Source organism: Mercenaria mercenaria, chromosome 13 (assembly GCF_021730395.1).
Source record: "Mercenaria mercenaria strain notata chromosome 13, MADL_Memer_1, whole genome shotgun sequence".
NCBI lineage: Eukaryota > Metazoa > Mollusca > Bivalvia > Venerida > Veneridae > Mercenaria > Mercenaria mercenaria.
The window spans coordinates 60400792-60415717 of record NC_069373.1 but is presented as its reverse complement, the minus strand read 5'-3'; the positions used below and the strand labels follow the sequence as shown (position 1 = coordinate 60415717).

The 14926-nt window shown below is 33.8% G+C and overlaps 1 protein-coding gene across 1 annotated transcript; it reads left to right on the top strand.

The window, feature by feature from the left end:
* Positions 1-1971: 1971 nt before the first annotated feature.
* On the top strand, positions 1972-2541 carry LOC123530288 (uncharacterized). The gene has a single exon (XM_045311057.2). The coding sequence runs from the start codon at positions 1972-1974 to the stop codon at positions 2539-2541; it is 570 nt and encodes a 189-aa protein (XP_045166992.2).
* The last annotated feature ends 12385 nt before the right edge of the window (positions 2542-14926 follow it).

Genomic DNA, 14926 nt, shown 5'->3' with positions numbered 1-14926 from the left:
TTTGACATGAAAACCGTATTTTGCATTTATATGTCGGAGATATACAAGATTTATCTATACCATGTGTTGAAGTTTTAGCGTTCTTTTATTTATTACTAATTTACTATCGTTTTTAGGTATGTAATGTTTGGAAACAGATGTGTAATGAGGTTAATTCATGTCTATAAGTAAAAGAGGAAGCATCAGTTGTATTGCTTGTAGATATAAGTTATATCGTGATTATCTCCCCTGGCCCGTAGTTCTGCCGTGGTAAACCTCTGGTATGCGAGAAAGATTGTGGTATTTAGCATGCACGTGAGATAAAATCTCAGGATGACCTTCTATTTAACGACCCAGCTACCAATCTGTACTGAATGTTTGGTGAAAAAACTGAACTGTAATTATAACCTAGGTCTACTGAAGTAAGTTGACGACTGTCCGACTTGTAGCAGTCAGTCCCGACGTTAAAAAACAGTTATTTCATTTGCATATATTTTTGTGGTGAAGTTGTGAATTGCTTGCGGGGGACACATTATCTAGACTGCCAGAAGTGTATGTGACACTGACACAAGCTTGGTCCAAATCCAAGCTAAGGATATCTTTCTGAGGGACCTCCTTGGCCGAGTGGTTTAGGCAGCATACTTCTTATCACTGCTCCTCACCGCTGTTGGTTCGAAATCCCGCTTAGAGTGTAAAATCCAGCTGACTGGTGGTACCTAGGGGCCCACCTGCGCTTGAAATAATGCCGAGACGGGTACCTAGGGTCTTCCCCCATCGTAAAAAAGTTGACAAAGTCGCTCTACGACAGTGCAGGGATATTACGAAAGGAATGGCGTCAATGGTAAAGTGCATAATAGATAACAAATTTCATTTTATTGCAGTTAAATGATTATTTATAAAATATTCCAATATAATTGCGCAACTGTTTTAATGAGGATTCCAATACATAATCTCTATCTAAAAATATCCATCTCAATCAATTCTTTTCCCGGAGCCAAAGAAATGCATAGCACACGCACTATACTTGTATTAATTATTGTCGGCTATTTACAAACGATCGATTTAGTTGGCCTGGTTCTTTTGTATTCTTTATGATATTACAGACTTGTTAAATGCATAACTGAAATAAAATTTTCTGATTATTTTGAGGCGTCCAAATATTTTATCCGGGTAACTATATACCTTGTATATATGATTTTACAACGGTTTAAAGCGGTGTCTTGTTTATAAACTTAAATAAGCTTAAACAAGCGAGACTATATATAACATATTGATTTCAATATCAATATAGGTGTTGAAGTGGTTCGATCTGTACATATAAACCAAAAATAAACATTTATGTTTAAAACGGAAACTGTAATAGCTGTGTGACCAAGTTTTTGTCTTCATTTTAAAATATTTATTAAGTGGATACAAGAAGAAAGGGATTACATAGTTGTCAAGCATATGGTAAAAGATTTTAAATTGATGTCAATTTGTTTAATGGCGTATCAATAGCTGCATTATGTATTGACAAAACGAACAGGTATGCACTCGATATAGGAAATGTCAACTTAAAAATCCTGATCGTTACATGCAGTTTAAGGGTTTTGATCGATGAATTTTAACTCGGGTTGTTAATCAGATTCTTTGTGATTGTTATAATGGACGTAACATTTACACTTGCAAGGAAATATTTTATAGAATTTTGACAGGAGAGTTTACGCCAATTTTCTCAGTGAAGTGCTGTATGTCTAAATAATTCATATACGGATATAAACTATTAATTTACTACATACTCCTTGTAGGAAGTAAGAAACCCAGCTTTATTAAAAACCGTTTGAAATTGTAATTGATGATTGGCATCATACTGCTTTGATAGTTGATGAAGGTGTTAAACTGTCACATAAATGTTGAGTATGTCAAACCACACCACACAGTTAAATGACGAGTTATGACTGCCGCACATTGAAAGATTGAACACTGTACGCGTGCTGTGTTTCCTCTTCATAAATGGCGGGCTTCAGCTGGAGTATGAGCTCGCAGACGAAAAAATTTGTGCCTCCGTCACGTGACTGGCAAGTTAAAACAGCTAGAAATCTGGACATCAGGGTTCAGTATTATATGCGTTACGGCACGTCTAAATACTTCAACCATCTTTCAGCGCCAAAACTTACAGCGTCTGTACGACCAGACGGCAACTGCTTCTTTCGTGCCCTCAGCGTTCTTATAACTGGTGTCGAGGAGAACCACATGACTATTCGACAGGCAATCACTCAACACGTGGAACAGCATTCGGATATCTACAGAACATTCCTTCAAAGCCGTGGCGGAATGGCGAACTATGTTAGGAGTATGCGCAGACCACGCGAATGGGCAACGGACACTGAAATCTTCGCCGCTGCAACATTTTTGAAAACAATAATTGAAGTATGTACCCAAAATAGAACCAAAGAAGGCTGGGAATACCACTGGCAGACTTTTGCACCACTAAATGATCAGAATCCATCCTTGCCAAGAGTTTACATATCGCACAAAGACGAACATTTCGAACCAATTTTAGATATTGAAACAAATAGATAACAAGATCTGATTTCGTAATGACAACTTAGATTTCGAGTTCAGTATTTATAGTCATGACTATATCATTTACAGTCTTAATGCAAACTTTTTGCGATCAATCAGTTACTGGTCTATTCTGGTGTGAAGTGTACAAAAACAACGGAAACTTACACATTATGACAAACAGATGGATCAGTACATGGCAATATGAATCGCCGGTCAAATCGGTGGTCTGTAACTTATTATTACACAACTTCTTATATAAACCGCCGGTTGATAACTTGTGTTATTACATGACGCCATACATAAATCGACAGTCCACAACTTATGCTATATGACGGGTCTACATTTATAATATTTTGCTAGGCTAAGACTTGGGAAAATTTCTTTGACAATGCTGATGTCATGTAATAAAACACTTATTGAATGGTTTGACGGTTAGTAGACATAACTATTTGCCTCCAACCGATAAGTGTATATCAGAGTGATGTGCAGCGAACACAGATAATAAAAGAAGACTGTTTTTCATTTTACTGCTAGGGGTTTACAATGAAAAACATAATATGTGGACTTGTGTAAATGTCAAGTGCTATTCATTCTTCTGTATTCAACGTTGTGAGTTGTGAATTCTAGAACAGTTAGATTTTAAAAGTGTCCAAATAAACTTGTGCAAGTTGTGTGCAAATTTGTGCAAGTAAGAAAAAAAAACGACTAATTACTTGGACTCTTGAAGATAATTGTTAAATTTGTATTTATCGAACAGGAAAAACAAACCAGTCAAACATCTTTCTATAATCTTATAAATACACTACACATGACAATTCTTTTAAATTCATAAAAGTTTTGTAAATTTCACCAAGGTATCTTTTTGCATATATTAGTCAAATGCCATCTGAAATCTTTCAAATCGTGCGTCATGTTTCGAATATCTGTTTATCATACATGTAAACCAGGAAAATCAACCGGTGTTTTAAACCCTGCATTCTTTCCAAATATAGACGCCCAATTCAATCAGAAAACATTGTTTATTTTCTTTAAAGTCATTCGATCTTGATTAACAAGTTTTTCTTAATCTATCCAGCAACTATCAAGATTTCTTTTTTTATCAATAGATGAAAAATTTAACATTTATAGCCTTGCTGTTTAAAAAGAGACTGTTGAATAACAAAACTATGCATCTGTAGGAACTGATACTAGTTCCTCATATAAAATTGTCAAATCTTAATACAGCTTGTAATTGAACAATGGTTCACTTTTCTTACGGAAATGAAAAGTCGAACAAACTTAGGTGCATTCGCATAATTATATATAGATATTTTCTTCGTGAATAATTATTTTTTTATTAAAATAATTACAAGATATTCAGAATTGACATGGCTGTATATCTGTTTGAATATTAACTACATTCAGCAAGATTTAAGAATAGCTTAATAAAATAATCATGCTGGAAACAATGAACTTTCTTTTTCGTTTGACATTTTAATGAATTTTTAGGCGTTCCATAATTAAATACTTTTAAATCAAATAAAACATGGAATGCTCCCTATTGATAAAGATGTAACAATGCGGTATTCATTTGCCAAATTAATTAAAGTGTAAAAACATCATATTTTTGTTTTCGAATTTTATGAAAATGTTAATGTATTCTTATCATATATCACTTATCTCTTTCTTCTAGCGTCATATGTTTAACTTTCTGAGACAGAAGCTTTAATTCTTGATGTCTGCACTGTGCGAATCGTAGCAGACACCTAGCAAAATGTATTCTTCCGTAGTGAAAGCTTTTGATAATTTGCCTGCTGCATATCAGACCGGACAATTCGCAGTAAAACGTACCAGTAGCCTAGGTATAAACGTGTATCCCCAAAACGGGGCAAAGTTTTATCAATCCGCAGTGGTGGGAAACGTAGTCATACCTAGCCCTTAATACCTGACAGTGTGACCACGCTAGAAGAAACTACGTATATTTGTCTCAGACATGTCATAAACATCTAATTAATACTGCAATATCGAGGAAAAAGTTAATAGAAGTCAGTGCATGTGTGTCCCTTTATATATAAAGCAGAAAATACAACGAAATACATTCAATGCTTTTTTGTAGTGTTGTTTTGTGAACTTAGATATTGCCCTTTTGAAAATAATTGATTTTACAAATGGCCGTGAGAAAATAATGAATTTCAGTCAGGCTTTCGTAAATGATTTCCTATTATAAATGATAGATCTGTCAGTAAGAAACATTTAAATGTTTTATTGCGTTAATTTGCTCCCCAAAGAACAATGTGCTCAATGTAGGCAAGGGAGTCCGCAGTGCATCCGTCCATTGTCCGTTCATATAAATATATATATTTATTTAAATGAAAAGAATGGAAGTTGATGAAACTTAGCATGGAATTTCCTTGGGTGGTCCTCTTTACAAGTCTGTTCCAACGGGTCCGTTTTGCTGCAGATACGGATCGCCAGAGCTAATATAAATGCTTCTCGTTAACTCCTGGTCTGAATTTTTTAAAATGATTTCACAGAAATCAGTTACTTTGGTGATCTTTTACCAATATTGTCAAATATTCAGATAATAAAACATGACCGCTTGATGGCTTTGTCTATTACCTCTGTATGTAACTTATAATTTTCTTGTCAGAAATTGCTTGTCCGATTCAAAATAATTCCACACAAATGTTCCTTAGGTGACTCTCTACCAAAAGTTTTCAAATCTTTCTGAATCACCATAAAACATTGTCCCCAGTGGCCTTGGTCACCTTTCCCTATATGTATACTGAACAAAATAGTTAACCCACCATTTGCATTTTTTGCCAAAATCTTAAATATTACTAAAACAAACGCTTGTGACACCCTACCAAAGTTATTCAAGTCACCTTTTGTCAAGACATTGCCACCAGAGGTATGTTGCGGGGAGAGGGGGTCGGGGCAGCCTAGCTTTCCCTGTATGACTACTAGTATATGTTAAACTTTGACAATCATCGGCATGGATTTGGCAGAAAAAAAAATTGATGATTCTGCACCAGAAGTTTTCAAGCTGTTGCTAAAAACATGACAGTAAGCAGGTCTTGCTCTTTTTCTCAATATTTTTGACGGATTGAAAATCTAGAATAATGTAGCATAAACGATTCTTCAGCGGAGTTTAATGCTTAGGCTGTTCACATTGTTAGAGCGCGGGGCTAACTATGAAAGTCCAGATGTGTGAGCAGTGACAGTCTAGCTATTATGACCCTGTTGTATCAAATAAGCATTTGTTTCCGTCGGGATGAAGTTATAAGTGCTACTAGTATATAAATGACAAAGTAAAGCAATGAAATGACCAAGCTTGCTTGAGTAAGATGATAATAGTTTTCTAATGCTGCTTTTATTAACTTTTTTTTGTCGAAAGGCAGCAATATGCAGGAGCTAAAATCGAATATTTATTCTTTTTGCTGCTTCATATATTTAGATTATATTACTATTCTCTCCTAATATAAGTGTAATTTGCAACAATACCTGAAATTAGAAAGAAAATTTTGTTATTCATTTAATCACGTGATGTTATTGCAAGTAATAAACTTATGTTATGAAGATGAATGCCTCCGTTTTCTCCTTTTCCATTGAGAACAGCAGGTATAAAGCTGTTGTCAGTATGACTCTGTCCTGTATAATAATGACCCTGTAATTGTATTGACATCACTTTGTACTGTTCGCCGCCACGAGGCAATATTTATACTAAATTGCGCAATGCTGCATCCATTGCCAACTTAACGATGACTTAACTAAATTACATATGCTATATTATGATCCATTGCAACGTTCAGACATTTGCCATTTATATATTCTTTAATAAGTTTTTGCCATAGGCCTACTCTCCAAACGGAGTCAAAAGCTTGTTTGAAATCCACAAAGCAACAAAAAAGTTTTTTCTTGTTCGCCTTACCTATGTCAATGAGACTTTTGAGGATAAAAATATTGTCAACTGTTGAATAACTTTTTCGAAATTCTGCTTGAGTTTCATGTATCAGGTTATTTTTGTCAGCATATTTTGTAAGTCTGTTATTCAAGATACATGTGAAGAGTTTACCAAAACAATTTAACAAAGATATCGGGCGATAATTTTCAGGCGATTCTGGACTACCTTTGTTTTTATAGAAATGTTTAATATGTCCAATGGTCCAACTTTCTGGAATAATACCGTGATCAAAAACTAGGTTGAATAACTTTTTATATACATGTATCATAGAATGAACTGTATATTTTATATGTTCATTAATAATTTCATCGCAACCTGGTGACTTGTTATTTTTTAATGTTTTAACAGCATCTAGTATTTCTTTTTCTGTTATCGGGACATTTATTTCCTCATTGTTGTTAACGTTAGCAGTTTCTGACATATTTTCGTCGTTATTGTTTTCAGTGTCGATTAAGTTTTCATTTAAGTATTTAAAATATTCATAGAAGTCGTTCAATTTTGCCGTTTTTTCATTTTGAGTAGATTTTCCATTTATAATATTCCAGTATTGCTTAGGGTCAGCGTACTTTAGATTTCGCAATTTATGCATTCTATTTGCATTATAGTCATTTTTTGCTTTTCTTAACGCACATTTATATTGTTTGCTGACTGATTTCAACATATCTTTGAAATGTTGTGTTTTATACTTGTTATAAGTTTTCTTTGTTTTGTTATATAATTATATTTCTTGTATTATGGCATGATCTGTCAAACCATGGGAAATTATTTTCAATTCTGTTATTATTTCTGTATGTATTTGCTCTATTTTGAATTACTCCAAAAGATTGTTTTGAGCAGTCATTAAAAAGTTTTCCAATATCTGATACTATTTCGTCTATATTGCTTTGTGTCATGTTGTTACAATCTACTATTTCATCGAGTATCATCTCAATTTCAGAGATTTTAAAAATATCTAAGTTTTCAGCAAACTGCTCAGATTTTTTATTATCCCATAATCGTGCAATTTGTATATTTTGTGTCTGCTACGTTGCTATATTCTGTGTATTACAAAATTTATTCCTAAGTGTAGCCTCCAATGGGCAATGCACATCAGAATACAAGTTACAAAATTCATGTACATTAAAATCAACAATATTTTCAAAAACAAAAGAAGACGATATAAAATAATCTACAGTACTGGCATCTTTACATGTCAAAACAGGTTTTGGACAATCGGTCCCCATTCTGCCATTCCATATGAATTAGTCATTATTTTTACACATGTCAATTGACTGATTACCATAGTGGTTAACAACAGTATCTACACAATTTCTGTTTAACGGTACATTACATGTGTTGAAATTTGTCATACTTTCACTTTCCATATTTTCTAAGTATTGTAAATCATACATGTCAGAAATAAATTGGTCTACTTCTACATAATCTATTAAACTTCCACATCTGGCGTTCACGTCGCCAAACAACAGGTAATGTTTAGTATTTTCGAAATATCGAAAAATTTCATTTTGAATTTCAAAAAAAAAGAACATTATGGGAATATTTAGAACTTGCTGGACCATATAACTCTTTAGAAATTGTGAAAAAGCGGGCTAAATTACAGTCATTATTTTCTTCAACTTTTACATATTTATCTATATTTTGCTTAATCAAAATTGCAATACCACCCGATCTATGATTAGACAGTTTCTTTCTATTAAACATATGAACTGTGAACCCAGTAATTATTATTTCATCCGTATCGTCAGTTTTTGTTTCCTGTAAACCTACTATATCAAAATCATTATGTATGACACGAATTCAGGACATCGTAACTTTGAGCTTATTCCGCATACATTCAAAGATAAAATTTTTAAACTACCACTGTCTACGTTTCCGTTATAATTACTGTTTTTGTCATTGTTCGTGCAAGAACAGCCGTTTAAACTGGGGAAGGACTGCCATTTAACACCACAGCACTTCGAACTTTTTACGCGACCAAAGCTGACAATACCCACTACTACTACTACTAATAATAAAATAATAATAATCTGATAAATTACAGAAATGATGGGAAAATGTTAAGTATAGACATTATGTTATATTTTGGAAAGCTTTCTTTTGACGCGGAGGAAGCAGCTAAAAGATATAGCGTGTGATCCATCTTCATTCAAAGACTGTTTATGTGTAAGTCGAGTTTTTGTTGAAATTATTTTTGTCAAATGTCCATATTGTATGCAATAATTACATAATTATCATCATTCAAATTAGATGCGGTTTTATTTAAATGCAGAAAGCGTAAGCAGGTGCACCATTTATGCATTATGACTTAATGAATTCGTGACTTTAATTGTAATGTTACAGCTTCTTTGCTCCTAATAAAGCAATCTGTCTTTAAGGTGGATGATTTGTTTTTCAAACTTTTCTTTAATTTGTTTTCGCTTGCGTTCTTTTTGCCTGATTAATGACTAATCAGTTTTAAACCACAAACAGATTATTATCATTTTTGAAAGGTCAATGTTTTACGTATTTACGAGTCCGTAGTTATATCTATTGCCTGATTTATATACTTTCTTGTAATACTGTTGCTGTTATAGACAAAAATTTGTCATGAAAAAAAACGAAACAAAAACATATCACATTTCGGCGTAGCTGTATAACATGGATTTTGGCCTACATTCTATAGTAACCGGGGCACGGAACAGGTGCACGCTGAAAAGATAAACCATTTGTTACCCAAAACTAAAATTATTTATTCGAATTTTAAAGTCTTTAGTAATTTATCATCGCAAGATAAATCAAAAGTAATTTTCATCCCCCGTTGCGTTTCTCACTCACAGACGAATTACATTGTTCAGTAGAACTAGTAGTTAGACGTTGTCGTAATTTTACAGACACAAAAATAATCACTTTGTATATATGTAGATTAAATTGTCACCTAAGAACTTGAGCTCTGTTTAGGTTTCTTTAAAAATTACCCTAAAGTAACAAAAACGTAATGAAAATATTTGTCAGGAAAGGATAATTGCACCTGAATAATCAGTCAGTAAAAGATAAATTATTGGCCTTGACCGTTGGTATATTGGACTGTTAGAAGTCTGCCTAGTATATCTAAGAGGGATACATTACAAAAATATGACTAGTCACAAGATAACTTGTTCATGTGCAGATTTGACACTGGATTCAAATCATTGTTCTTGCAATTGACAGAATGGCATTTATTTTTGGTAATAAAATAGTTGCCATATTTAAGCAATAACAGGTGCATTTTTTAGTTTCAGTGATTTCTGTCTGTAAATACAAACAAGAAATGTCTTTAAAAAAACAAACGGCGTAGACTACAGGTAATGATGTTTGGCGCATCGAAAAATTAGAATTAAACAGGATGTGCAGACAGAAAAGATTTGGATATACATCTATGAACAAATTATTTATTTGCAAATATTTCAACTAAGCAGCAAATTTAAATGATCAATAGCTATCCTTTCAGTGATAGAAGGTCAAAATGATTTGACGTTCTGTGCTGATTCAGAAGTAATTTCGTGTTGGGTTAGAATCCCCCATAGGAAACCCACTAGCGCAATATCGCGCCCGCATACAATTAGTTTGGCAACTTCTGCATCTGAAGAAACATATGCAAGGAATAAGACACCTTTCACTAAAACACTGTTTTACATCTAAAGGCAGAAAAGGCTAAAGCAGCTGAATGCCTGAAATAAAAATAAAACTCTAGAAGCTTTTGAATCACCAGTGATCCAGACAATTTAAATGCCATTCTGTCAATTGCAAGAACAATGATTTGAATCCAGTGTCAAATCTGCACATGAACAAGTTATCTTGTGACTAGTCATATTTTTGTAATGTATCCCTCTTAGGTATACTAGGCAGACTTCTAACAGTCCAATATACCAACGGTCAAGGCCAATAATTTATCTTTTACTGACTGATTATTCAGGTGCAATTATCCCTTCCTAACAAATATTTTCATTACGTTTTTTGTTACTTTAGGGTAATTTTTAAAGAAACCTAAACAGAGCTCAAGTTCTTAGGTGACAATTTAATCTACATATATACAAAGTGATTATTTTTGTGTCTGTAAAATTACGACAACGTCTAACTACTAGTTCTACTGAACAATGTATTCCGAAAGATTGTGAAAGGCGTGTAAATTAGGGTAATGCTATCCTGATTTTTCCATGTCTAAATGAACTGCTTCAAAATCTGATATTGTTAACTTTTGAGAAAATAGAAACGGCCTCAACTCAAGACGCGGACCACATATTTTAACAGGTTGGCCCAGTTTAAGTTGAAGAATTGTGTACAAATTTCATTCATTGACCATTTTGCTGTTATTGATCAGCACTACGATAAAAACTTTTTGATATTTTTTGTACAAGCGAGCGAGTGATTTTTATTTTATTCTCAAAGATGAAATCTTTGATGAGGTTATTCCGAAGGACTACAAATCAATTTGGCATTGCCTAAATTTTGTTATAACTTATAAGTGCTATATCATCGGCATACGATAAAATACAAATATCATCATCATCTAATTAGATCTAAATATTCAATGACATACATTACACTGCTCGGTCAATAATAAACATATTAAACAATATGGAGAAAAAACGCAACCTTGGACCCCCATTTACATTAAACCGCTCAGTATAGTGATAGTTAACTATAATGTCAAAACAAATCATAAAAAATGCAATAACCCGTAAATAATAAACTAATTAAACTAATTATGGAAATTAAGACATATCATGGTATGTCAGTCATCAAACGAAATAAGATATCCTGGAGGCATAAATCTCATTAGTAGAAAAAAATGTTAATTGTTTTTGCTATGACGGAAAAGATACAGGTATAGCTTCACATTTTCTAAAAGTCAGATTAATTCGTAACTGGAGATGCAAAAAATACTGAAAATGAGAAAATGCACCAAATCTTGCACAGACTTATATCAAAGTATACGAAAAAGAAATAGAAAAAGCTTGGAAGAGGGTTAACATTATGCGCAAATTGAAATTATCGCTTGATCGCAGATCCCTCGAAATTGTATATCTCTCTTTCATAAGACCTTTACTTGAATAATTATGCTGATGTGGTGTGGAGCAATTGTACCAAATATGAACTGGACCAACTTGATAAAATTCAAAATGAATGTGCACGCATTGCATCTGGTGCGACTAAGCTCATCTCAATAGAAAATCTACAAAGAGAAATACATTGGGAAACTCTCTCAGAAAGACGCTACAAACATAGACTCATCTTGTTCTTTAAAATGAAATCGAATTTGACCCCCATATATCTGTCTTCTCTCGTTCCTGACTCAGGTGACACACGCTACAATTTAAGAAACTCAGACAACATCCACGGTATACCCGCAAGAACAACACTTTATTTCAATTCATTTTTGCCTTCAACTATACGTGATTGGAACCTGCTTAACCCTGATACTCGCAACTCCCAAACACTGTCTTCATTTAAACGAAACTTAAACTTAAACAAGCGACGTACACCACTGTATTATTACGCTGGGGACAGGAAGTCTCAGGTTCTCCATACACGTCTCCGTACTAAATGCATTGCACTGAATTATCACTTGTTCCTTAGAAATATTTCTCCTACACCATTATGCCAATGTGGCAATATTGAAACTAATCATCACTTTTTCTTTGAATGTACACTTTACAATGATTGCCGGAACGATTTTCTTAATAATCTGCGGAATTTTGATATTGACTTGGATACTGTTCTTTTTGGTAACCCATCCCTTTCTGATCAGGATAACGTGACTATATTCTTCTACGTACAGTCCTTCATATCGGACAGCAAGAGATTCTTATAAGACAAATGACCCCTTTCTTTAAGACAGACTTCAACACTTCTGTCTTTATATTTATAGTAAGACTATAACGCAATAGATATCATTTCATTATTATTACTTCACTTTATAACAACTCGATCTTCTTTTACTAACCCTTTTCGTCTTTATTTTTCTTTAACAAAAATACTGAACTGACAATCTTTGTACATTTGTTTTCAGATAACATAACGACAACATTTTTTTTTCTTTCAAGTCCCATTTTAGCTACAAATTTAGTTAATTGTCCGCGTAGGAGAAGAATTCTATAAGACTAGTCTTCCATTCTTATCCTTTCCTAAGTTACAATATTCACTGTATGACTATGTATCAATGTATATGTTAACTATTTGGGAATAAATATGTTTAAACTAAAGTATACGAAATATTTATTCTCATGAGACCTGTCTGTACATCATAATGTTCAACTTGGTAATTAAATACAGGTCAAACTCGATATCTCGACCACACTTATCTCAAAATTCCAACTATCTCGAAGACATTTACAAGTCCTGTCCTGAAAGCACGTGCACAAAATATCATTTTAGGCCGATTTTCGGTTATCTCGAAGTAAAACTATTTATCCCTTGGAATTCCAGATACCGAGATATAACACCAGTTTAGGTTTTAGCTGCATGATCATTTTTCAGAAAGTATGGACTATCGGAGCTTTGCTATTTTTTATAGACAGCCAATGCATGGTAGATGCATCGTCAATAGAATTTTGTGTATATTGTTTGCATGAAAATTGATATTTAGCTTGCCAATCAAAGTTGTAAAACAACAATGACCACTGTGGAAGAATGCATACAAATACTGTTAATGCTTTGCGTAAAGTATTGTCCCTGGAAAAACGGTAAAACATTTCGGAATAATACTAGAGTGGTGGAACCTATGCTCGCGGTATTTTGTACATATATTATCTTTTTAAAAAGCAAGAAAAGATTATTATTTCGATTTGCCTATGCAAAAGCATGAAGTTATCCTCCTTTCTTTATCGAAACATATTGTTGATGTGCGTCATCACATGACTTAGTCGTTTTGTGAGCTATCGACACGGCATACGTGAAAAGGTGAAATTTCGCCCTTAAGGGAACCTATGCTGGCGGTATGATATATCTATCAAACTAAGAGCGAAACAAAATTTCAGCAGGCTAAAAATGAACAAACAAGCATATGCGAGTATAATATTTGGAATATTACTCATTTATTATGTGAAGAACAAAAGAAATGAGGATAAAATTTGATATGTGTCTCTATGTGTATATTTCCCTTACAGAAATGGAGTCACTTTTAGAACAAAGCTTAAAAACGTATAATAATGTAATATAAAACAGAATGTTCAAGTATTAATGATTCAAACAACGACAGTGATTAACTCACTAATGTTTCCTACACTTCTTTGGTGTGTGGGATAATTATTCCTCCCTACTTCTCAGAAAGAGCCATTTGGACTTCGTCAAAATACTATGATCAACATCAATCTTTCATGGTTCGAAAGGCACTCGAAGTGTAGCCAGGCGTCACATACATCACATCTTGCTCATAAATGTATCTTATATCTGAATTCAATACATGATTTCTAAAAGACTAACTTTAGCTGGGTGATTTTGACGTATTTGTCTGAGATTTGTGCGACGAAAACAGATTGCGTAAAATGTATCGGCTGCTGTATACGTCACGTGAGCGGCACGCGCGGCTATCGCAACGTTTGTTGTTAAGGCATTTCACAACTGGTCGGTGTTGAACTTAGTATGATGAAATATTTTTATCTGTGCTTCTGCAGAGAGCGTATTTCTCAAAATACCGCGAACACAGGAATACCGCGAGCATAGGTTCCACCACTCTGGTATATAAAATAATTTATACACATTCATGAAGAGTTCAGATATAATTAGGACACAAAACTTTACCTTGGTTTACTGACTATACTAATAAAGTTACGCAGACTCGATCACAGTGTTACTTCCCCTTATCGGTACAGTAGATATTCCTGCTCGGAGGCTGAAAATTACAATGTACTGCTTGATAGCAGATGCTAGATTATATTATCATTCCCACGTACATACCCCTAAAGGTGTTACTCTTGTTTCTTTGCTTGTTCTTAAGGCTATGATACATGTATATACGGTTCATTGCGTTTGTGCTTTATTTGAATTTTGTATCTCCTGCTTTTTGTTAAGGATTCTCCTAGCTGGGATTACCATTGTTTACACTGTCCTGTACCTTTGAAATACGGTGGTGGTTAAGAGTGAACTTTAAGGCACATCATTGAACAGAAAAGATTTAACTCTTCTACGGCTGCGTGCCACTGTGCCCACTAACTTTTGGTTTGATCTTTTGTTTCACTGTCTCTAATTTGTATAAAAGCCAACCATTTACACATCTATACAAACTGTTTCGATCCTACTGAATTTTAGTCCTTGCTTTTACTATGATTGGTATCCATTATTTTAAATCATATCCTCTTTTAACTCAGGTCGCCGCTATAGAGTATTTGAAAAAAGAAGAAGTGGAAACTCCACAGGTCGCTCAACACGACAAAAACGAAAATGTTGCAGGCTCTATTTGGTTGTTAATGGACGGTAGTGGAAATGCATGAAGCATTAAAA

What these genes read in the sequence shown, in the direction of transcription:
- LOC123530288 (XM_045311057.2), top strand. Translation starts at nt 1,972, where the DNA reads ATGGCGGGCTTCAGCTGGAGTATGAGCTCGCAGACGAAAAAATTTGTG.